The following is a 19,328-nucleotide window of genomic DNA, read 5'->3' as shown; positions in this document are numbered from 1 at the left end:
AGAAATAAGCAGAGACTCTGCCACCTTATGACTGTCCTATAAAGCTGCTGCTGGGCACATCTCCACCACGAGGTCACGTATAACCATTGTCCGTACCCGAGACCTCGGCTTAGTCAGCCTATATCAAGGAGAATCTGCAGAAAGAGTCTCCTGCCGATGCTGGATTCTTTTTGTGGCCAACAAAGATGGTTCTCTCCGTCCCTACATAGACTATTGTGGGCTTAATAAAGATACCATGAAGAACCGCTACCCACTACCCTTGATAATGCAACTCTATGACCTCCTCCGTGGAGCTAAGGTCTTCACTAATTTGGACCTTCGGGGGCCATATAATCTCATCCGCATGCGTGAAGGGGACGAATGGAACACTGCTTTTAACACTTGAGATGCTGTCTTTCAAGAATTTGTCAACGACATTTTCAGAGACTTGCTAAATACCTGTATCGTGGTCTACTTGGACGATATCCTCGTGTTCTCTACTGACCTGGAATCCCATCAGGCCCAAATACGACAAATTCTCAGGCGTCCAAGGGTCAATTACCAATATTCAAAACTCAAGAAGTGACAGTTCCACCAGAAGAGTCTTCCGTTCCTTGGGTATATAATTTCTGACAAGGGTCTACAGATGGATCCCACCAAGTTGTCTGTGGTTCTCCACTGGGCTCACCCAGTAGGACTACGAGCTATACAGAGATTCCTAGGCTTGGCTAACTACTACCGGCAGTTCATACCACATATCTCCTCCCTCATGTTACCTATTGTGACTCTGACTCTAAGCTCTGGCCTCCGGTGGCTGGAGAAGCATTTTCTAAATTGAATTCTGCCTTTATCTCAGCTCCTGTTTTCACGCTGCCTGATACGGAGGGCCCAATGGCTGAATGCTCACCTGTGGTTTCTTCTCAAAGACCTTTTCTGCTGCAGAGAGGAACTACTCCATAGGTGACCGGGAACTTTTGGCCATAAAACTTGCATTGGAAGAGTGGCGTTATCTACTGGAAGGAGCTCTTCATACGGTCTGTATCTACATAGATCACAAGAATCTTTTATACCTCCAGACCGCCCAACATGTCAATCCTCGACAGGCTCGTTGGTCCCTCTTCTTCTGTCGTTTCAATTTTATGATACACTTCCGTGAAGCGAGAGGAATGTTAAGTCCGATGCTCTCATGCCTTTGATGTAATTAGGGAAGAATCGGCTCATCGTCATATTGTTCCTCCAGAATGACTGGTTGTTGCCGCTCCTGTGGATCTGCGGCCGACCTGCTCTTCGGAAGAGGATGATAACTTGGGGATATTGCACTCGTGTGGCTGTGCACCCTGGGGTGTAGAGGTCTGCCGCTCTCATATCTCGTTACTACTGGTCAAGATCTGACGTTCAAGAGAGTTCCTGCTCTTCCTGTGCCCATAAGAAGTCATCATATCGCAAGCCAGCAGGTCTGCTTCTGGCGTTGCCGATACCCTGTTGCCCGTGGACTTTGTTAGCCATGGACTTTGTTAAGGATCTCCCATCTTCTTCCAGTAAAACAGTCATCTTGGTGGTAACAGATCGGTTCTCCAAGATGTCCCACTTTGAGCCTTTGTCAGGTCTGCTGCCATCTCCTCGTCTTGACAGCCTGTTCTTTCTCCATATCTTCCGGCTACATGGTCTTCCCCTACACATTGTCTCGGACCGTGCATGTCATCCTCAGTCTAACAGGCAGATGGAGAAGGTCAACCAGACTCTGGGCTGCTCTCTAAGGAACTTTGTTTCTGCTCGACAGGGCGATTGGTCCTCCCTCTTACCTTGGGCGGAATTTTCTTATAATTCTCTAGACTCTGAATCTGCTGGTGCTGCTCCCTTTTTCATTGTCTACGGATGACTTCCATGCCCCATGCCGTTACTTCTTTTTTTTTAAATGTAATTTTATTTAAATACATTTTATAAAATAAAACAGAAAATCACAGAGTGAATATTTGCAAACAAATTCACAGGGTTCAGCACAAAGAACTGTAGTTGAAAACCATATGGCGACACGCACAGTATATCATACAAATCACAGATGTGTATCATAAAATGTGACATGAAGTAAGGATATGTCGATAGAATCTCTTGCCGTTCCTTCTGATGTTTCTGCTGTAGAAAAACTGGTACAAGATCTTAAGTCCATCTGGGAGCAAACTCGCCATTCTCGCCTCCACCTGCACCAAAAAGCAGGCCAACAGGAAATGTAGGCCTCCTCCAGTCTTCTCTACTGGAGATAAAGTTTGGCTGTCCTCCAGGTACAAACTTCGTCTTCCCCCCAACACGCGCATCCCGAACTCCTTCCATGTTTCCCTCCTGAAACCAGTCGCCTTGAATTGTTTCTCCCGGTAAATAGCACCTCCTGCTCCTGTGGCCGATTCCACCAATGTCTATGAAGTCAAAGAGGTCCTGGACATGAAGTCGGTTAGAGGGAGATGGTACTTTCTCGTTGACTGGAAGGGGTTCAGGCCGGAGGAGAGATCTTGGGAGCCCAAGGACAACATCCTGGACCGTGCCCATTTGCAGAGGTTTCTTGAGACCAAGAAGAGGGGGAGGCCGAAGGGGGGTGTACTGTCACGGGTGCTCCTGTGACCCATGTTCCGGGTCGCAGGTGCACCTGTGTGCCCCTTTTCGCCAGCAGCCTCACTTACCTAGCTGCCTACCCGTCCAAGCTGCCTCTCTTGACCTACGTCCCCGATTATGATCCTGAGTCTTGGCGTCCTGCCTGTCCCCAAACATTTGCCTTACGATTCTGTACTATGCCTTGGTCGCCACCCTGTAGAACGACCTGGTGGTGCCACGCAGAAACAAGTCCAACCTGCTTTGTGGCGGGTACCACTTAGACTCAAAATATATAGATAGCCCAAGTTTCATCCAGGTCAACATCTGAGAGTTTGTATGTTCTTTCTGTATTTGCATGGGTTTCCTCCCACATTTCCAAAAACATACTGGTAGGTTGATTAGTAAATGCCTTATCTTCATGTTGCTGAGGTTAGGGACTCGGCATAAAGCCTTCCACATTCAAAATATAGAACTACTCCACCATAACGAATATACTACCACAAAAAACGGAGTTACAGCGTTCTTTGGTAAAACCAAAAAATGTATATCTTGATTTAATATATAAAACAACACACAAATGTACCGTCATGAAATGATTAGTGTTACAGAGGAAATCCAAAAATAAGTCCGATCAGACAAAAACACATGACCGCATATAGGGTATGTTGCTGTGTTCCTTAGGTGACACATCAACAGATAGTATTATTTCCACAATAGTTCACAATAAAAGTAAATGTAAGATGCGCACCTAGACATTAAGCTTATAAATGAAAGACTAGTGTCCTACCCATTTCTTGCAGTCTGTGGTTGCCTCTCAGACTCCCCAACGCGCGTTTCGCCCACTTTTCTTCAGGGGGTACCTGGTAGGTTGATTAGGGTGTGAGCCCCATGCAGACAGGGACCGGTTTGGCAAGCTCTGTGCAGCGTTGATCCTGTAGTAATCTGTAAGCGCTATATAAATAACTGAATTATTATTAGCCAGCTAGTACCCCCAGTATATAGCCAGCCCCCGGCCCCCAGGAATAACCAGCCAACCCCCGAGTACAGTGATGGGGAACCTTTTAGAGACCGGGTGCCCAAACTACAACCAAAGCCTACTTATTTATCGCAAAGTGCCAACACAGAAATTTAATTAGTGGTTTATACTCTCCGCTCTGTCACAACTTTCATTAATATCAGCACCTGAGGACCCCAATAAAGAAGAAATGTGGATGATCATTGTAGCTTCCCTCCAGGGTCCCATAAACAGGAAGAATTGTCAGGGCAGGAGCAGGAGCTACAATGATAATCCAAATCTGCCCACACCTTCCCACTCCTCCAGTAGTCCCAGGTAGCGCTGTCACTTTAAAATAGCTCTGTGCACAGCAAGTCCTGGGCTCTCTGTAACTTCAGGAAGATACCTGGAGTACTCTCTGGTGATGGCCTGGGTGCCCACAGATTGGGCTCCAAGTGCCACCTCTGGCACCAGTGCCATGGTTCGCCGCCTCTGCCCTAGTATATGGCCAGCCTTTATATCGTCAGAACCTGCCCCCGTCTATAGCCCTCTTTGTGCCCCCATCTATAGTCTGCTGCTGCCCCTTTATATAGCCTGCACCTGCTCTGTATATAGCCAGCTCCTGGCCAGGTATATAGCCAGCACCTGCTCCAATATTTAGCCAGCGGCTGTCTGGGTATATAGCCAGCACCTGCCCCAATATATAGCCAGCTCCTTCCCCCGGTAGCACTTAAAAAAAGAAAGTCAAAACTGCAGGCCTATTCTTCCGTCGCCAGTGATAGCTCCGTGCACGCCAGCCGGCGCACACCATGATGTCAGTTGCGGCTGATGTCATAGTCTGTGCCGGCCGGCTCACATGGACCTGGCGCTGCCGATGGAAGAAGAGAAGACCTACGGGCCACTGTAACATGCAGAGGCTGCATATTACACTGCAGCATCTGTGCAGGACTGGTATCTACTAATATATAGTCACTATATGCTGGTCTGTGTGTATATGTTATCATTTAGTATTGCAGTATTATTCAGGCATTATGTAATGTTATAGAGGTGTCATTAGTGATATTGCATGGCGGTGTTTGTATAACTCCTAAAGGACGCAGCCAGTTTATAGCTTAAGGCTATGTGTTTTATATTGTTATAACTTTTGAACACTGTTACTTATCAGAACGATTCTGAGATAGTTTTTTCCTCACATGTTGTACTTCATTTTAGTGGTAAATGTTAGCTGGTAAGTTTTGCATTTATTTACAAAAAAAAAAGAAAAAATTATGATTTTTTTTGAAAAAATTGCCATTTTTGACATTCAAAATTATTGCGTTTTCAGGCAGATAGATTAACCACCTAATAAGTTTCTGAATAACATTTCCCATATGTCTACTTTACATTTCCATGGTTTTTGAAATGTCTGGATATTTTTTTTTATGTCACGCTGCATCGAATATCGCTTTTCCGCATTTTCAGAATTGACTATTTTGGGGATAAATACTGTTTTGAATGAAATTTTACATATTTAACATAAAAAACTTCTATGTAATCAACCCATTTTCAAATCTGCACCCCTCAAAATCAGAAACAGCTTTTAGGAAGATTGTTAACCCCTTGAGATCTTCATAGTAATTACATCAAAATGGAGGTGAAATTGAGAATGGTGAAATGTTGTCGGTTATACGTTCATTTAGCCCTAAAATTTACACATTTCCAAAAGATAAAAAGAGAAAACCCACCTTACAATTTGTTATGCAATTTCTCCCGAGTACAGAGACCCCCCACATGTGACCGTTACTTGTTTTATGGGCGCACACCAAGGTGCAGTAGGAAAGCAGCTGCCAGGATTTTAGTTTTCTCTTTGGCGCCTTTTGTAGGATATAAAATTTTTGCTTTTTCGTTATTGGGACCATGTTACAGCATCGGATCTTCGGGATGAGATGCTTTTTCTGGTGTTACCATTTTGGGGTTGGTATCCCCTAAATGGTCACACTTTTTTTTTGAGGGCAGGAGTAGAAAAGCAACAAATCTGTACTGGAATTTTTACTCTTTTTTTGTTTTGTTTGGGTGTTCACCGTATAGCCTAATAATCATGTTATCTTTATTCTATGGGTCGATACGATTACGGAGATACCATAGTTGAATATTTTTTCTTACGTTTTACTAAATTTGACAAATAAAACGTATTGGGGTAAATAAGTAAATCTGCCCCAATGTGGGGAAAAAAATCCATCATTTTTGCATTGCCATCTTCCAAGTGGCATAACATTTTAACTTTTTTAGCTATGGAGCTGGTTTATGACTTGTTTTTTGCATTTTGTAGTACATATGTTTTTTTGATCACTTTTTATTGCATATATTGGGGGATTCAACAGGTAAAAATCATAATTTTTGGTGGTTTTTTTTTTTTAACTGCGTTTATCGTACGGGTTCAAAAATAATTTACTATTATTCCACGGGTTGTTTCGGATGCGGTGATACTATATATGTGGGGTTTGTGTTATGATTTACACTTTTTTTTTGGTGTTATATGTCTCTTTATATGTTATGGGGCTTATGGGCATTTTTATTGATTTATTACTTTATTTTTTATTGAAAACATTTTTTTTACTTTTTTATTATTTCCACCAAGCATACTTTTACGCATGGCAATTATTTTGGGGGGTAATTACGCCTCATCATGCGTCTATGATGTGTGGTGAGGGCTGTAAAGATCATTAGTAAATGGAGTTTATATTTGGTAAATTATTGGTAATACAGGTCTGTGTATAGAGTCCTGTGTTCATTATCAGAATGTTGGTATTTTCTTTACGTTGTGTTAATGCTGTGGGTCAGTTTGGAGGTGTCATTTGGAAATTGTAGGGATATTGTTTGGAATATTGGTTTTATGGTAGTTTTAATTGGTAACAGTATTGTGGCATCATTATTTGGTAAAAGTATGGTGGTAGTATTTTTTTGGTTTGTCATGGACCAAAATTGGAATTGATTTAGTAAAGGTAGGAATTTATGAACCAATCTATACCATTGTTTCTAATATATCTTCAGCTTTAAAACGGTATAACCATGTGGTTTATTTTAGTATATATGGTTGTGGACTGAGCTGGCGGGGTGCATCCTAAATGAGGTGCTCCATACCGCTGGGACCCCTAGGGCGCGTTCACACGTTGCGTTTTCATTACGTTTGAAACGCATATACAACAGCTGATGTGAGGTAATTTGCCTAATTACATTACCATTTACGTTTGTAAATGCAATGTTAACGCATGCGTTAACAAATCGCATGTGTTAACGCTTTGTTAACACATGCGTTAACATCGCGTTTACGATGCGTTTTGTAAACGGAAACGTTAAGGTTGAAGACACACTTGGCGTTTTTAGGCCATTTTTGGTTAGTGCGTTTTCAGATCGTCAAAAACGCATGCGTTTTTTGACCAGTTTGGATTAAGATAATTGGTCAAACCTGTCAAAAACGCATGCGTTTTTAACGATCTGAAAACGCACTAACTAAAAACAGCCCAAAAACGGCCTAAAAACGCCATGTGTCTTCACCCTAAGGGTGAAGACACACATGGCGTTTTTGGGCCGTTTTTACTAAGTGCGTTTTCAGATCGTTAAAAACGCATGCGTTAAAAACGCATCCGTTTTTAAAAACGCATGCGTTTTTTGAAAACGCATCCGTTTTTGTCCGTTTTTCCGAAATTGCGCAATGAAAAACGGACAAAAACGCATGCGTTTTCAAAAAACGCATGCGTTTTTAAAAAACGGATGCGTTTTTTAACGATCTGAAAACGCACTTAGTAAAAACGGCCCAAACGCCATGTGTGTCTTCACCCTAACAGTGATGTAATTAGGCAAATCACCTCTACTCAGCTGTTGTATATGCGTTTCAAACACAATGAAAACGCAGGTCAAAACGCAACGTGTGAACGCGCCCTCAATCTGGCCGTGTGTTATATATGTTCATTCCACTGTAATTTACAGATACATCACGTTTATTCCGCATCTAAGAGGCTCAGGTAATCCTGTACATAGTTAAATATGTATAATATATGTTAATTCCGCTATAAACTACATACAAGACCTGTTCATTCCTCACCTTTAAGGGTCAGGGAATTCTGCACATAGTTCTTTGTTTCCGTGTATCATGCTGTGTGCAATGATTCACTAAGGTTGTGCGCCAGAAATCATTAATCTGGCGCTTCCCCGCAATGGTCTGACAGAGTTCACCATCTTTTTTTGTGGTGCACCTTTAAAGGAAACGTACCATTTAGAATGGCAGGGGTAAACTGCAAGTACCGAGCACCAGCTCAGGGTGAGCTGGTGCCGGTACTTACTTTCGTTAGTGTTATAAACCGCGGTATCGCGGTTTTAACACTTTTTAAACTTTAGAGCAGAAGGGGCTTCGGCGCTGCGCGCGACCGTGCGCGCGCTACATCTCCGCTAATTCCTATGGAGGCGCGCGCATGATCGTGCGCACGCAGCGCCGCAGCGTCTTCTGCTATAAAGTTTAAAAAGTGTTATAACCGCGATTTATAACACTAACGATAGTAAGTACCGGCACCAGCTCACCCTGAGCTGGTGCTCGGTACTTACAGCTTACCCCTGCCATTCTAAGTGGTAGGTTTCCTTTAAGGCCGCGGTCACACGATCCGCTAGGCGTCCGTTCATAACGCGACGCTAGCGCACAGGGGGCGGTCCTCGGCCCGAACGGACATGCGTTAACAGGGAAACGCATGCGATCGGCTTATCAATCGCATGCGTTTCCCTGTTAACGCATGTGCGGTCGGGCCAAGGACCGCCCCCTGTGCGCTAGCGTCGCGTTATGAACGGACGCCTAGCGGATCGTGTGACCACGGCCTAACATGGCACGTGCGACACAATTTGCAAGTTAAAGGAAACCTACCACTTCTGAAGGTAGGTATGAGATGCAAACACCGGGCACCCGCTCAGGGTGAGCTGGTGCCGGTGCTTAGTCTCGTTAGTGTTAAAACCGCGGTATCGCGGTTTTAACACTTTTTAAACTTTATAGTAGAAACTGCTTCGGCGCTGCGCGCGCAACGCCTGCGGCATTTCCAATGTAGGCGCGCGCACGCAGCGCCGAAGCAGTTTCTGCTATAAATAGACAAGGAAAATCCCGGCACTTCGAGGTAGGTGAAAATCAAATATTCTTCTTTTATTTAACAAGACATCATAAATCAAGTATAACACGCAAGGAAAACGCGTTTTTTCGGCTCCACCTGAGCCTTCATCAGCTGGCGTCTTCCTGAACAGTGGTGTTTCTTAAGCAGATGAGCGTCCAATGAATGCACTGCTACCGGAACACATCATCATTCTGCTGCGTCATCAATCATGTGATCACATCACATGATCTAACATTAACCATGTGACCATGTCACGTGATCAGATTAAATGAAAAACAAACACTAGCGGATGCTATCGTCTTGCAGGGAGATGCAATCGGACAAAACATAAGGTATGTACATAATAATGGAACATTCATGTAAACATTCATGTAAACATAATAACCATTTTGGACATTATTGTTTTTCAGCATAGTTTAAATCATGTTTTATATTCAAAAAACAATTTAAATACCAAATTCTCAAAATCGCTACATTGTAACATCAATTGTTAGGAGAATTAGTGACGTTGATCTCCTATCTGGAGACAAAGTAAATTTTTCACAGATGTTAGTATAAGGAAAAAAAAGGGGTTAGTATTAAGAATAGAAAAATAATGGGTTTTGTTCTATACCATGTCTTCTCTCCCATTGTCAGGTGTACTCATGGGTTCTGTGTCTGTAAAAAGTTTCTGCTATAAAGTTTAAAAAGTGTTAAAACCGCGATACCGCGGTTTTAACACTAACGAGACTAAGCACCGGCACCAGCTCACCCTGAGCTGGTGCCCGGTGTTTGCATCTCATACCTACCTTCAGAAGTGGTAGGTTTCCTTTAAATACGGCGCTCCAGTGGCATGCCCCAATTTGTGTTGTATGGAAACCAGTGCAGCTGTGCCACAAAAGGGTTGTGTGCACCACAGACTCAGCGCAGACACTTCTTAAATACTTGTGCAAGCCGTTTAAGCCATGAAGAACGTGCACAGTCTGACTAAAGTGCAGTGCACAGCACTTAGTAAATGTGCCCCATTATACCTCTTTCTTTTTCTAAATTAGTTTAATATTCATTCCTTCTAGTGTGTCCCGATAAAAACGTGATAAAATCTGATTTTTCCTTATAATTTAGTAAAAAAAAGGTATAGTTTAAGTTAATGAAATACACACGCATATATAAGGTATTTATCTATCATGAAACCCAGCTCCTTGCTTTCCGTTTGGTTGCACGGGCGCGAATACGTGACATGGATGTAAATTGAGCCTTGTGCTCGGTTATCTATTAGCTTTGCCTGGCTTTCCCATAGTCATCGGACGGTCTCCAGGGAGGGGATTGGCTGCGGGATGGAGGAGGCGGTACTATGACTCGGAGACCATCCTGTGTGCAACATGGACCGACTAGCTCCTTTTAGAGGTTGGTAACGTCACGTGTGAACAAGGTTTATTGATATTTAGTCTATTACAGGCTCTGGGCTGCTATGACTTTGATTGTAATGTGAGGGGCTGTAATAAGGATACAGCGGCCTCCTTAATATCGACGCACGTCTTGTTCCTATAATAAGAGGCTGAGCTTCCATTGCGTGGGAACGAGGCAGGAGTCATGGCGCCTCCTGCAGGACAGGCTCTGCACTGCCTGTCTATCTTGTACAAATTCACTGCATATAGCAATCTGGCATTCGAGGTTACAATTGTTTCCTTGTGTGACATTTTGAACTTGTGTTGGCAACAGACAAGTTGTACTTGGCTTTCCATTTTTATCTTATGCAGATCTCTGCTTGCAGTCCTTCTCCGGGACTTAAAGGACATAGGACATCTAACACCAGATTACTGTTGGTAGAGAGTTCTAATTGGCTGCTTGTTCCATCTAGGGCAGTGATGGCAAACCTTTTAGACACCGAGTGCCCAAACTACAACAAAGACCCGCTTATTTATCGCGAAGTGCCAACACCTCTGGGCACAGCAAGTCCAGGGCTGTCTCGGACTGCAGGAAGATACCTGGATTCATCTCTGGTGATGGCCTGGGTGCCCACAGAAAGGGCTCTGAGTGCCACCTCTGGCACCAGTGCCATAGGTTAGCCATCACTGATCTAGGGGATGGGGGGGCTCTTTTTACAAGGTTTCTGGCATCTTTATCTATGAATTATTAACTAAGTTCTGGAGGAGCTCTAGCGCCGTCAGCCCATATGCCAACTGCACTTTTACAAAGTTAATATTCCATAATTAAGGATGCAAGAAAAAGGTCTATCAAACAGCCCCCCATCCCCTAGAGTCGACCAAACAAGCAGTGTAATTGGGACACTCTTATCACCAGTAATTTGGTGATCAATGTCCTTTTAACAATTTATTGCATATCCAGAACTTGCCTTAAAGAGAACCTGTCAGCAGAAAATGAGCTAATAATCCACTACCAGTATATTGTCAAGCAGCTAACACCTTCCAGATCATGTTTCCTTCATGACCCAGTATGGTGGCATAATCCAGAAAATCTACTTTGAAGTGGGATGTAAAGCCATTATATTAAAGTCAATAAGGTGGAGATTTTAACACTGAAGTCCTGCATCCAGAGACATCACTAACCAGATCTCCTAAAGTCCAATGCAAGAAGTCAATCATAGAGGATGAGGCGTTCACAGCTCCCCACTTTGACTTCAGTGTTAAACTCTCCTCCTCCTTGACTTTACACAACCAATTTACAGCTCACTTCAACATTGATTTTCTAGATTATGCCATTACACTGGGCCTAGAAAGAGGCAAAAACTATAAGGTGTGCAGTATTATGTTATTAGTTTATTAAGTCAATTACTGATGACAGGTTCCCTTTAACACCATGGCAGTCAACAGTTTAGGGCATGACAGCAAGCAGAAATCTCGAAAACCATGAAGAAGTGATACAGAATGTATATTGTAAAATTGTATAACTTTTCATTTCACAACCAATCAATTATTTGCTAGAACTTACTTAAAGTGAACAACCCCTTTAAATGAAATATACTACCAGAATCAAGGATTGTAAACTACGCACATACTGGCAGGATCTGCACTTCTTTTAGCTTCTTCTGTCCTCGTTTTTAAGAAAAAAAATGCTTAAGGACGCAGCCATTTTGTAGCCTAAAGGGGTATTCTCATCTGGGCATTCACATCCATATTCATTAATTTGCCATTTATAAACATTTCTTCAATTAGATGTTATTAAAAAAAAATGTACCTGTGTGCAGATAATTTCTCATAAATGTAGTCATGTTGTCCCTTAGAAACAAGACTGTGTCCTTGGATTGCACAAAGAAACAAAACGTTTTTGTCTATAAAATGTCCGTCCCACAGCCATCCTGTGGTAATGAACGCTGAATGCAGGTGGTCAGACAGGGCTCAATAGCACATGTCTGGCCACTGCTGCCTAAATGTCAGGTGGTCGTACCCGAGGAAGCTATCTTGTTTCTAGGGAACAACATGACTGTTTATGAGAAATCTTCACACAGGAACATTTTTTTAACCCCTTAATGACCGCCGTATCGGCTTTTTACGGCGGTCATTAAGGGTATTTCTTCTGACGCGTACGGCTTTCTACGGCGGCGCGTCAGAAGAAGATTTCGGGACACCGGGTCTCGCTGGTGCCAGTGTCGGGCTGTGATATCACAGCCCAGACCCGGCACTAACACCCGGGATCGGAAAAATTCAGATCCCGGGTGTTTAACCCCTTACACGCCGCGTGCCAGTGTGTCCCCCATGCCAAATTTTCACTTTTTTTCAGAACGAAACGCAAAACTTATCACTTAAATTTTATAACTAACATGAAGTACAATGTGTCACAAGAAAACATTCTCAAAATCACCCGGATATGTTAAAGCGTTCCGAAGTTATAACCAATTATCGTGAGACATGTCAGATTTGAAAAATCGAGTCTGGTCATTGAGCTGAAAACTAGTGTCGGTGATAAGGGGTTAAAGTGCATCCAATTGAAGAAATGTTTACATATGGAAAATTAATTAAATTAAATTTAAATGTCCAGATGAGAATACCTCTTTAAGGCTCAGCCCCATTTTTTGGATTCTGACTTGCGTCTTTTTATATGGTTATAACTTTTGATCACTGTTACTTATCAAAACGATTCTGAGATCGTTTTTTCCCCACATGTTGTACTTCATTTTAGTGGTAAATTTTGGCCGATAAGTTTTGCGTTTATTTACAAAAGAAAAAATGCTCAATTATTTGAAAAATTTGCCATTTTCGAAATTCAAAATCATTGTGTTTTCAGGCATATAGATTTACCACCTAAATAAGTTGCTGAATAAAATTTCCCATATGAACTTAGTATTTTCATCATTTTTGAAATGTCTGGATAATTTATTTTGATGTCACGCGGCTTACAAATCGAATATAGGTTTTCCGCATTTTCAGAATTGATTATTTTGGGGATAAATACTGTTTTGAATGAAATTTTACATATTCAAATCTGTACCCCTCACTACTCCCTCAGGTAGAGAAAAATTTTCTTTTTCTATAATTCCATCTTTTATTTGAAATCTCACCCATTTACCCATATACCATTAGTTTCCTAAGTGCTCTTTATATGCAGAAGTAGGGTCATAGCATCAGGACTACTTTTATCTGAGAAAGTTGTACCTATCTTCTAAAGCCTGAGAAACGTAACAACATTTATTTCTTAAAATATGATGCTGGCCTCTTCCTGCCAGCATAGAGGCATACAGGAGAGGAAATGTGCAGATGATGGTAGTTACTGTGACTAGTGTGGGATGGAGTTTTTATTTGCTGCCCCTTTCATTCAAATCATTTTATTTCCTTTATCTTTGACGTTTTTTCTTCAGGTGATGCATTTGATAAACCACCATGCCGTGGCTGTTCTTCATACCTTATGGAACCATATATTAAATGTGCAGAGTGTGGACCTCCTGAATTTCTACTTTGTTTGCAGGTAAATATGCAGGAAGAGGTGATGCTTTCCATCTTCCTGTGTGCACCTCGTCTGATTGTATAAAAGCTGCCCTAGTGTTTAAATAGGACCTGTCACCCTCAAAAAGGTCACTTAGAGCTGCTTATTATAGTAAGCATGACGCGCGGCAGTCACCTCTGGCATATTGAAACGGTGGGGTGGTCCGGGGAAGAGGCAGCGCCTTAGACCGCCCCCTCATGAATACGCCGCACCGGCTTTGAGAGCGGACATCTTTAAGTAGCAGCAACTCTGGTAGTTTATCTAAGGGCTCATTCACATGGCCGTCTACGGGGACGTACATTCAGCCACATGTATGTCCCCATAGACAGCAATAGCAGCACGGCGCAAAAAGATAGAGCATGATAGAGCACAGCCTGTGTGCGGCCGTGTCCCGCTATTCTCTATGGAGGGAGGAGGGGCCACCTCCTCCTCCACTCCAGCACACGGCGGTATGCCCGCGCGGCGGGCATACCACGTGTGAATGTACCCTAATGTTTACATTTGAAGATGTATTTGCCCATGTTGGATAAATACTACTAAGGCTTCATGCACACATAATTTGTAATTAAACAGTTATATTGTATACTACCCATTGTTTCAAGGGTTGCACATGTTCCAAGGGATAGGGCCGAACTTGCTGATCATTGGGAGTCTCAGTGCTGAAACCCCCACAGATCACGAAAACGAGGGGCGCTCTGCAATTTCCGTCAGCTCCATAGAGATAAATGGAGCAGAACGGTCATTAGCCTGACTGAGCAACAAGGATCCACTGGAGGTATGTGGGACCCCAATGGACCCCTCGTTTTTGTGATCTGTGGGGGTGCGTGGACAGGACCTAACTTTGGTTCGTGAGAAAACCCCTTTAAGTGTCCTGCAAGTGTCTGTGCAAAAATAGCCTGCAAACCAGAAAACCTGTATTTTGTTTATGATAAACATTTTATTTCCTTTTTTTTAGTGTTTTTCGAGAGGGTTTGAATATAAGAAACACCAAAGTGATCATAATTATGAAATAATGGTAAGTTGTAAATTCTGCATTTTGTTACAAAATGAACTCGTCTGTCCAGTCCTCAGTTAATCTCCAAGTATAATGACCTGTGGGAAAATAGACAACAATTTTAAGAAGGTTAATTTCCATAAATTTAGGGCTTCATTACAGGATATAGACTGGGATCAGATACTGTCAACCTGGGTCATTATACTTCTAAATTTATTCCACTATAAAACAAGTATAGACGGGCGAGATTACACCCCGCATGGCTTACAGCTACAGGTAAAAGGGCAATTAATGATATAAAGAGGGCATTTACGCGCTGTGTAATCTGTAGGCGCTATATAAATAAAGAACTATTATTATAAGAAATTTTTTAAGTTTATCAATGCAAAAAAAAACTGGGTCAGAGCAGGTTGGACTCCTGCATTCTGAAAATGGGGCATCAGTGACTGGAGACCAAGAGAAGGTGGAGATACTAAATGGGTTTTTAGCTCTGTTTATTCAATACAAAAAAGAACTTCTTACGTGGGTGGTACCAGTGCGGGTCATGCATTCTGCAATATACTAGACTGGCTGAATGTAGACTTGATCCAATCTACGATCAATAAAATCAATGTGTACAAGGCTCCTGGACCAGATGGGTTATACCACAGAGTTCTCAGAACTTAGTTCTGTTATTGCTGTACCGCTGTCTAAAATCTTCAGGGATTCCGTAATGTCTGGTGTGGTGCCAAGTGACTAGCGCAACACGAATGTTGTGCCAATATTTAAAAAGGGCTCTAGAACTAGCAATTACAGGCCTGTAAGCTTAAAGGGGTATTCCCATCTGGGCATTTACATTTAATTAAATTCATTTGCCATATGTAAACATTTCTTCAATTGGATGTTATTAAAAAAAAATGTTCATAAATGTAGTTATTCTGTCCCTTAGAAACGAGATACTTTCCTCTGATACGACCACGTCACACTCTGGCAGTGGTGGCCAGCATGCGCTATAGAGTCCTGCCTGACTACCAGGATTCGGCAATCATTACCACAGGACGGCTGTGCGACATGTAGTAACTCCCGGACATATTATATACAATAACCTTTTGTTTCTTTGTGCACTCAATCTATCAGACGTGGCCGTATCCGAGGAAGCTATCTCGTTTCTAAGGGACAACATGGTTGCATTTATGAAAAATTATCTTCACACAGGAACATTTTTTTTTAATAACATCCAATTGAAGAAATGTTTATATATGACAGATTTATGAAACTGAATGTAAGTGCCCAGATGAGAATACCCTTTTAACTTCCATTGTGGGGAAAATATTGGAAGGTTTAGTAAAAGACTATATATTGCAGTATGTGACATCAAATAGTAAGTGACAGCCAGCATGGGTTTACTAAGGATAGAAGTTGTCAAACTAACCTGATCTGCTTCTATGAAGAGGTGAGCAGATGCCTGGATGGAGGAGCTGCTGTGTATATTGTGTTCTTGGACTTTGCAAAGGCATTTTACACTGTCCCTCATAGACGCCTAATGGGTAAAATAAGGTCTATTGGTTTTGCAGAAATTATTTGCAATTGGATTGAAAACTGGCTGAAGGATCGTATCCAGAGAGTTGTGATCAATGATTCCTACTCGGAATGGTCACCAGTTATAAGTGGTGTACCTCGGGGTTCTGTGCTTGGCCCACTATTATTTAATATTTTTACTAATGATATAGAGGTAGGAATTAATAACACGCTGTCTATTTTTGCAGATGACACCAAGCTGTGTAGTGTAATACAGTCTATAGAGGATGTTCATAGGCTGCAGTGTGACTTGGACAAACTGAGTGTTTGGTCATCCACTCGGAAAATAAGGTTCAATGTGGATAAATGTAAGGTTATGCACATGAGGGTTAATAATCCACAGGCAACATATGTCCTTGGGGGAGTAAATTTGGGAGAGTCCCTTGTTGAGAAGGACCTGGGTGTTCTAGTAGGTCATAAATTCAATAACAGCATGCTTCTAAAGCCAGCAAGATCTTTTGTGTATCAAAAGTGGTATGGACTCTTGGGATAGGGATGTAATATTACCACTATACAAGGCATTGGTTCAGCCTCACCCAGAAGATGCTGTCCAGTTCTGGGTTCTTGTCCATAAAAAAGATGCCCTGGAGCTGGAGAGGATTCAATGAAGAGCCACAAAAATGATAAGGGGTATGGAGGGTCTTTGTTATGAGGAAAGATTAAAACAACTAGATTTATTTAGTCTAGAAAATAATGCAATTATCCATACACAAAATATGGTGGTAAGTTGTTCCAGATTAAATCAAATCAAAAGACGAGGTAGCACTGTCTCCATCTGGAGAAAACAAGGTTTAATCACCAGAGGCGACAGGGCTTTTTTTTTCTATGAGAACTGTCAATCTATGGAATAGCCTGCCTCAGGCGCTGGTCACAGCAGGGACATCAGAGAGCTTCAAGAAGGGTCTATATGTCTTTTTAGTTTCAACTAAATTTTATCGAAGGAAAACAGAATGTTGCCTTACAATTGGTCACGGCAAAACACATACCCCTCGCAAGGGGAATTCAGAGTTTGGTATGATACATAGCCAGCTACTGTATCGATCAAAGGGGGGGTCTCGGGGGGGGATTTAAGCCTGGAAATTGGATTAATACAAGATTGGTATAGTTGTATATGTGTCCGTATAGATAATTGGAGTAGCCATGTATACAGATATACCATCACAAGGCCCTCACAAGGGTTGTCGAACCTTATGCTGTGATCCGTGGGTTCCAAATACCTTCAATTAGGGAAAGGTGCCTGTCATGTCCCAGAACTTGAGGACTAAAGGCACTGGCAGGGATAACAAAAGATTTTTCCGAAATCCAGGTGCAATGTAAAATGTAACTTTTATTGAATCTCAAAATATTTCTTCAAGCAAATAAGTGGGTTATAGCCTATAGCCCATTTCCCCTGGGGAGGCCAATGAACTGTTGAAACATGTTGGGGGGGGCTAATAGTTATGATTTTTAGAAGCAATATGTGTGTGGAGTAAACTGAAAACAAACCGCTATGAATGAATGATTCTGAGAGAGCTGTAAAAACGGCATATCAGCCCATAATATTGAAACGGTTGTCATTATATAGTGAAGCTGGCTGAGAGAGCGGTTGGCGAGTGAATATAATGGCCTGCAAGATAGCAAACAGTTGTTCCTATATACAGTGCATTCTGGCTGACAGAGCGATAGCGGGTGAATAACTTCTAACAATAACAAGTGAACAACTCGTAACAATCAATGGTAAACAATAATAAATGATCATGTTGACAACAACACTGACATCTAGTGTTAACATAAAGCTACTTTAGATAAAGTGTACAATACTGCTAACTAGCCTAGCAGCTAAGCTCACTTAGTGCTACTAAAAGCTATAAACAGAAAATAACACTGAAAGATTGCAAAAGTAATCACTTTATTAACTACTGTCTCACTCCACATATATTGGGTTTTTAAATGATGTTTATTTGCTTGGAGAAATATTTTATTTGAGATCCAATAAAAGTTATATTTTACATTGTTTGGCCCTGGATATGGGAAAAATCTTTTTGCCTTCGGCAATATTCTGTAAACTCTTTCCTTTCAAACAACATCAGTAAATTGATTCTGTTCTTAAACGCTGTGAATGATAGGTCCGGTGACTTCCATTTTGCCGCTACATGGATTCTAGTTGCTAAAGCTATAAACTGAACCAAGCGTTGAGCTTTATTTTTGACTCTCACTGGTTTGTCTTTTTACACCTAAATAACATTGATGGTTATGTTATGTAGAATTATTTCCCCTAAATCTTTTCCTCATCCCTTCCCTTCCTTGGTTGAACTTGATGGACATGTGTCTTTTTTCAACCGTATGATACTATGACCTGATGCAACCATGTGACCTCTCTTCACAGTTTCTTTAGGGATATTATTTGAGCAGTATATAATGGTATTATTTATAAGTATAAGGCTAAGTTTCCATCATTGATAAGGGATTTTCTTCATGCCCTCCCGTTTTGTTAACCCCTTTATGACTGCCATATGGCTTATGTCCTATCTCCACATGACACATGAAGAAAGTATGTTTATAGACATCAAGACCATGTCCCACTTCAAACGGTTATATCTCCTGAACCTTGGCACTAAGAAATACAATCCTTGTGTCCTATAAAAGAGGAGAATTTTTATAATATCTTTATAATTTAACTTCATATTATGTTTCTCGGTATCGGAGATGTTAAATTTGCAGTAAAATATAGAATTTTTATATACAGCTCTGAATCTCTGACTGTAAATTTAACAGTGGATATATCTAGTTTTGTGTCACATAGAAACATAATTGTGTTATATTATTAAAGTGGAGATTCTCATCTATAATAGGACCTCAGAATTGTGTTTCTAGGTGCCACTTTGCAGAAGTACATGCACCCTTACCTCTAAAATGGCTCCAGAGTATAACAGAACTGCAAAAATTGAGCCTGATATTCAGGTATTCATTGCCCTCGGCCACAGGGGGGTTAAAGAGGAAAAAAATGTGCTGCAGCCCACCAAAATCCCTTTAGTAGATCCCATTCAAGCAGCAGCGCCAGTCATCCAGATATTTTACCACTGATGTTGCAAGGGATTGTAAGTAGTGTCCCTAATGAGGAGCACAAAAGGCAAGCCAGAAATCAACTGCTATTCATTACGTTGTTTAAGCGGATTTTCAGGGATCAAACTTTTATGGC

General features: G+C 41.7%; 1 protein-coding gene across 1 annotated transcript in view; it reads left to right on the top strand.

The window, feature by feature from the left end:
• Window positions 1-9,895: 9,895 nt before the first annotated feature.
• The window catches only part of TADA2A (transcriptional adaptor 2A), a 45,952-nt gene continuing 36,519 nt past the window's right edge, over window positions 9,896-19,328 (top strand). Inside the window, exons 1-3 of the mRNA XM_072137155.1 lie at window positions 9,896-10,065; window positions 13,475-13,581; window positions 14,555-14,614. Of these exons, the coding sequence (XP_071993256.1) occupies window positions 10,041-10,065; window positions 13,475-13,581; window positions 14,555-14,614 (192 nt within the window). The 5' untranslated portion in view covers window positions 9,896-10,040. The remainder of the gene's footprint in view (window positions 10,066-13,474; window positions 13,582-14,554; window positions 14,615-19,328) is intronic.

This window comes from Engystomops pustulosus, chromosome 2, assembly GCF_040894005.1.
Source record: "Engystomops pustulosus chromosome 2, aEngPut4.maternal, whole genome shotgun sequence".
In the NCBI taxonomy this organism is placed as follows: domain Eukaryota; kingdom Metazoa; phylum Chordata; class Amphibia; order Anura; family Leptodactylidae; genus Engystomops; species Engystomops pustulosus.
The sequence above is the reverse complement of the archived record's forward strand: the minus strand, read 5'-3'. Positions and strand labels throughout refer to the sequence as shown.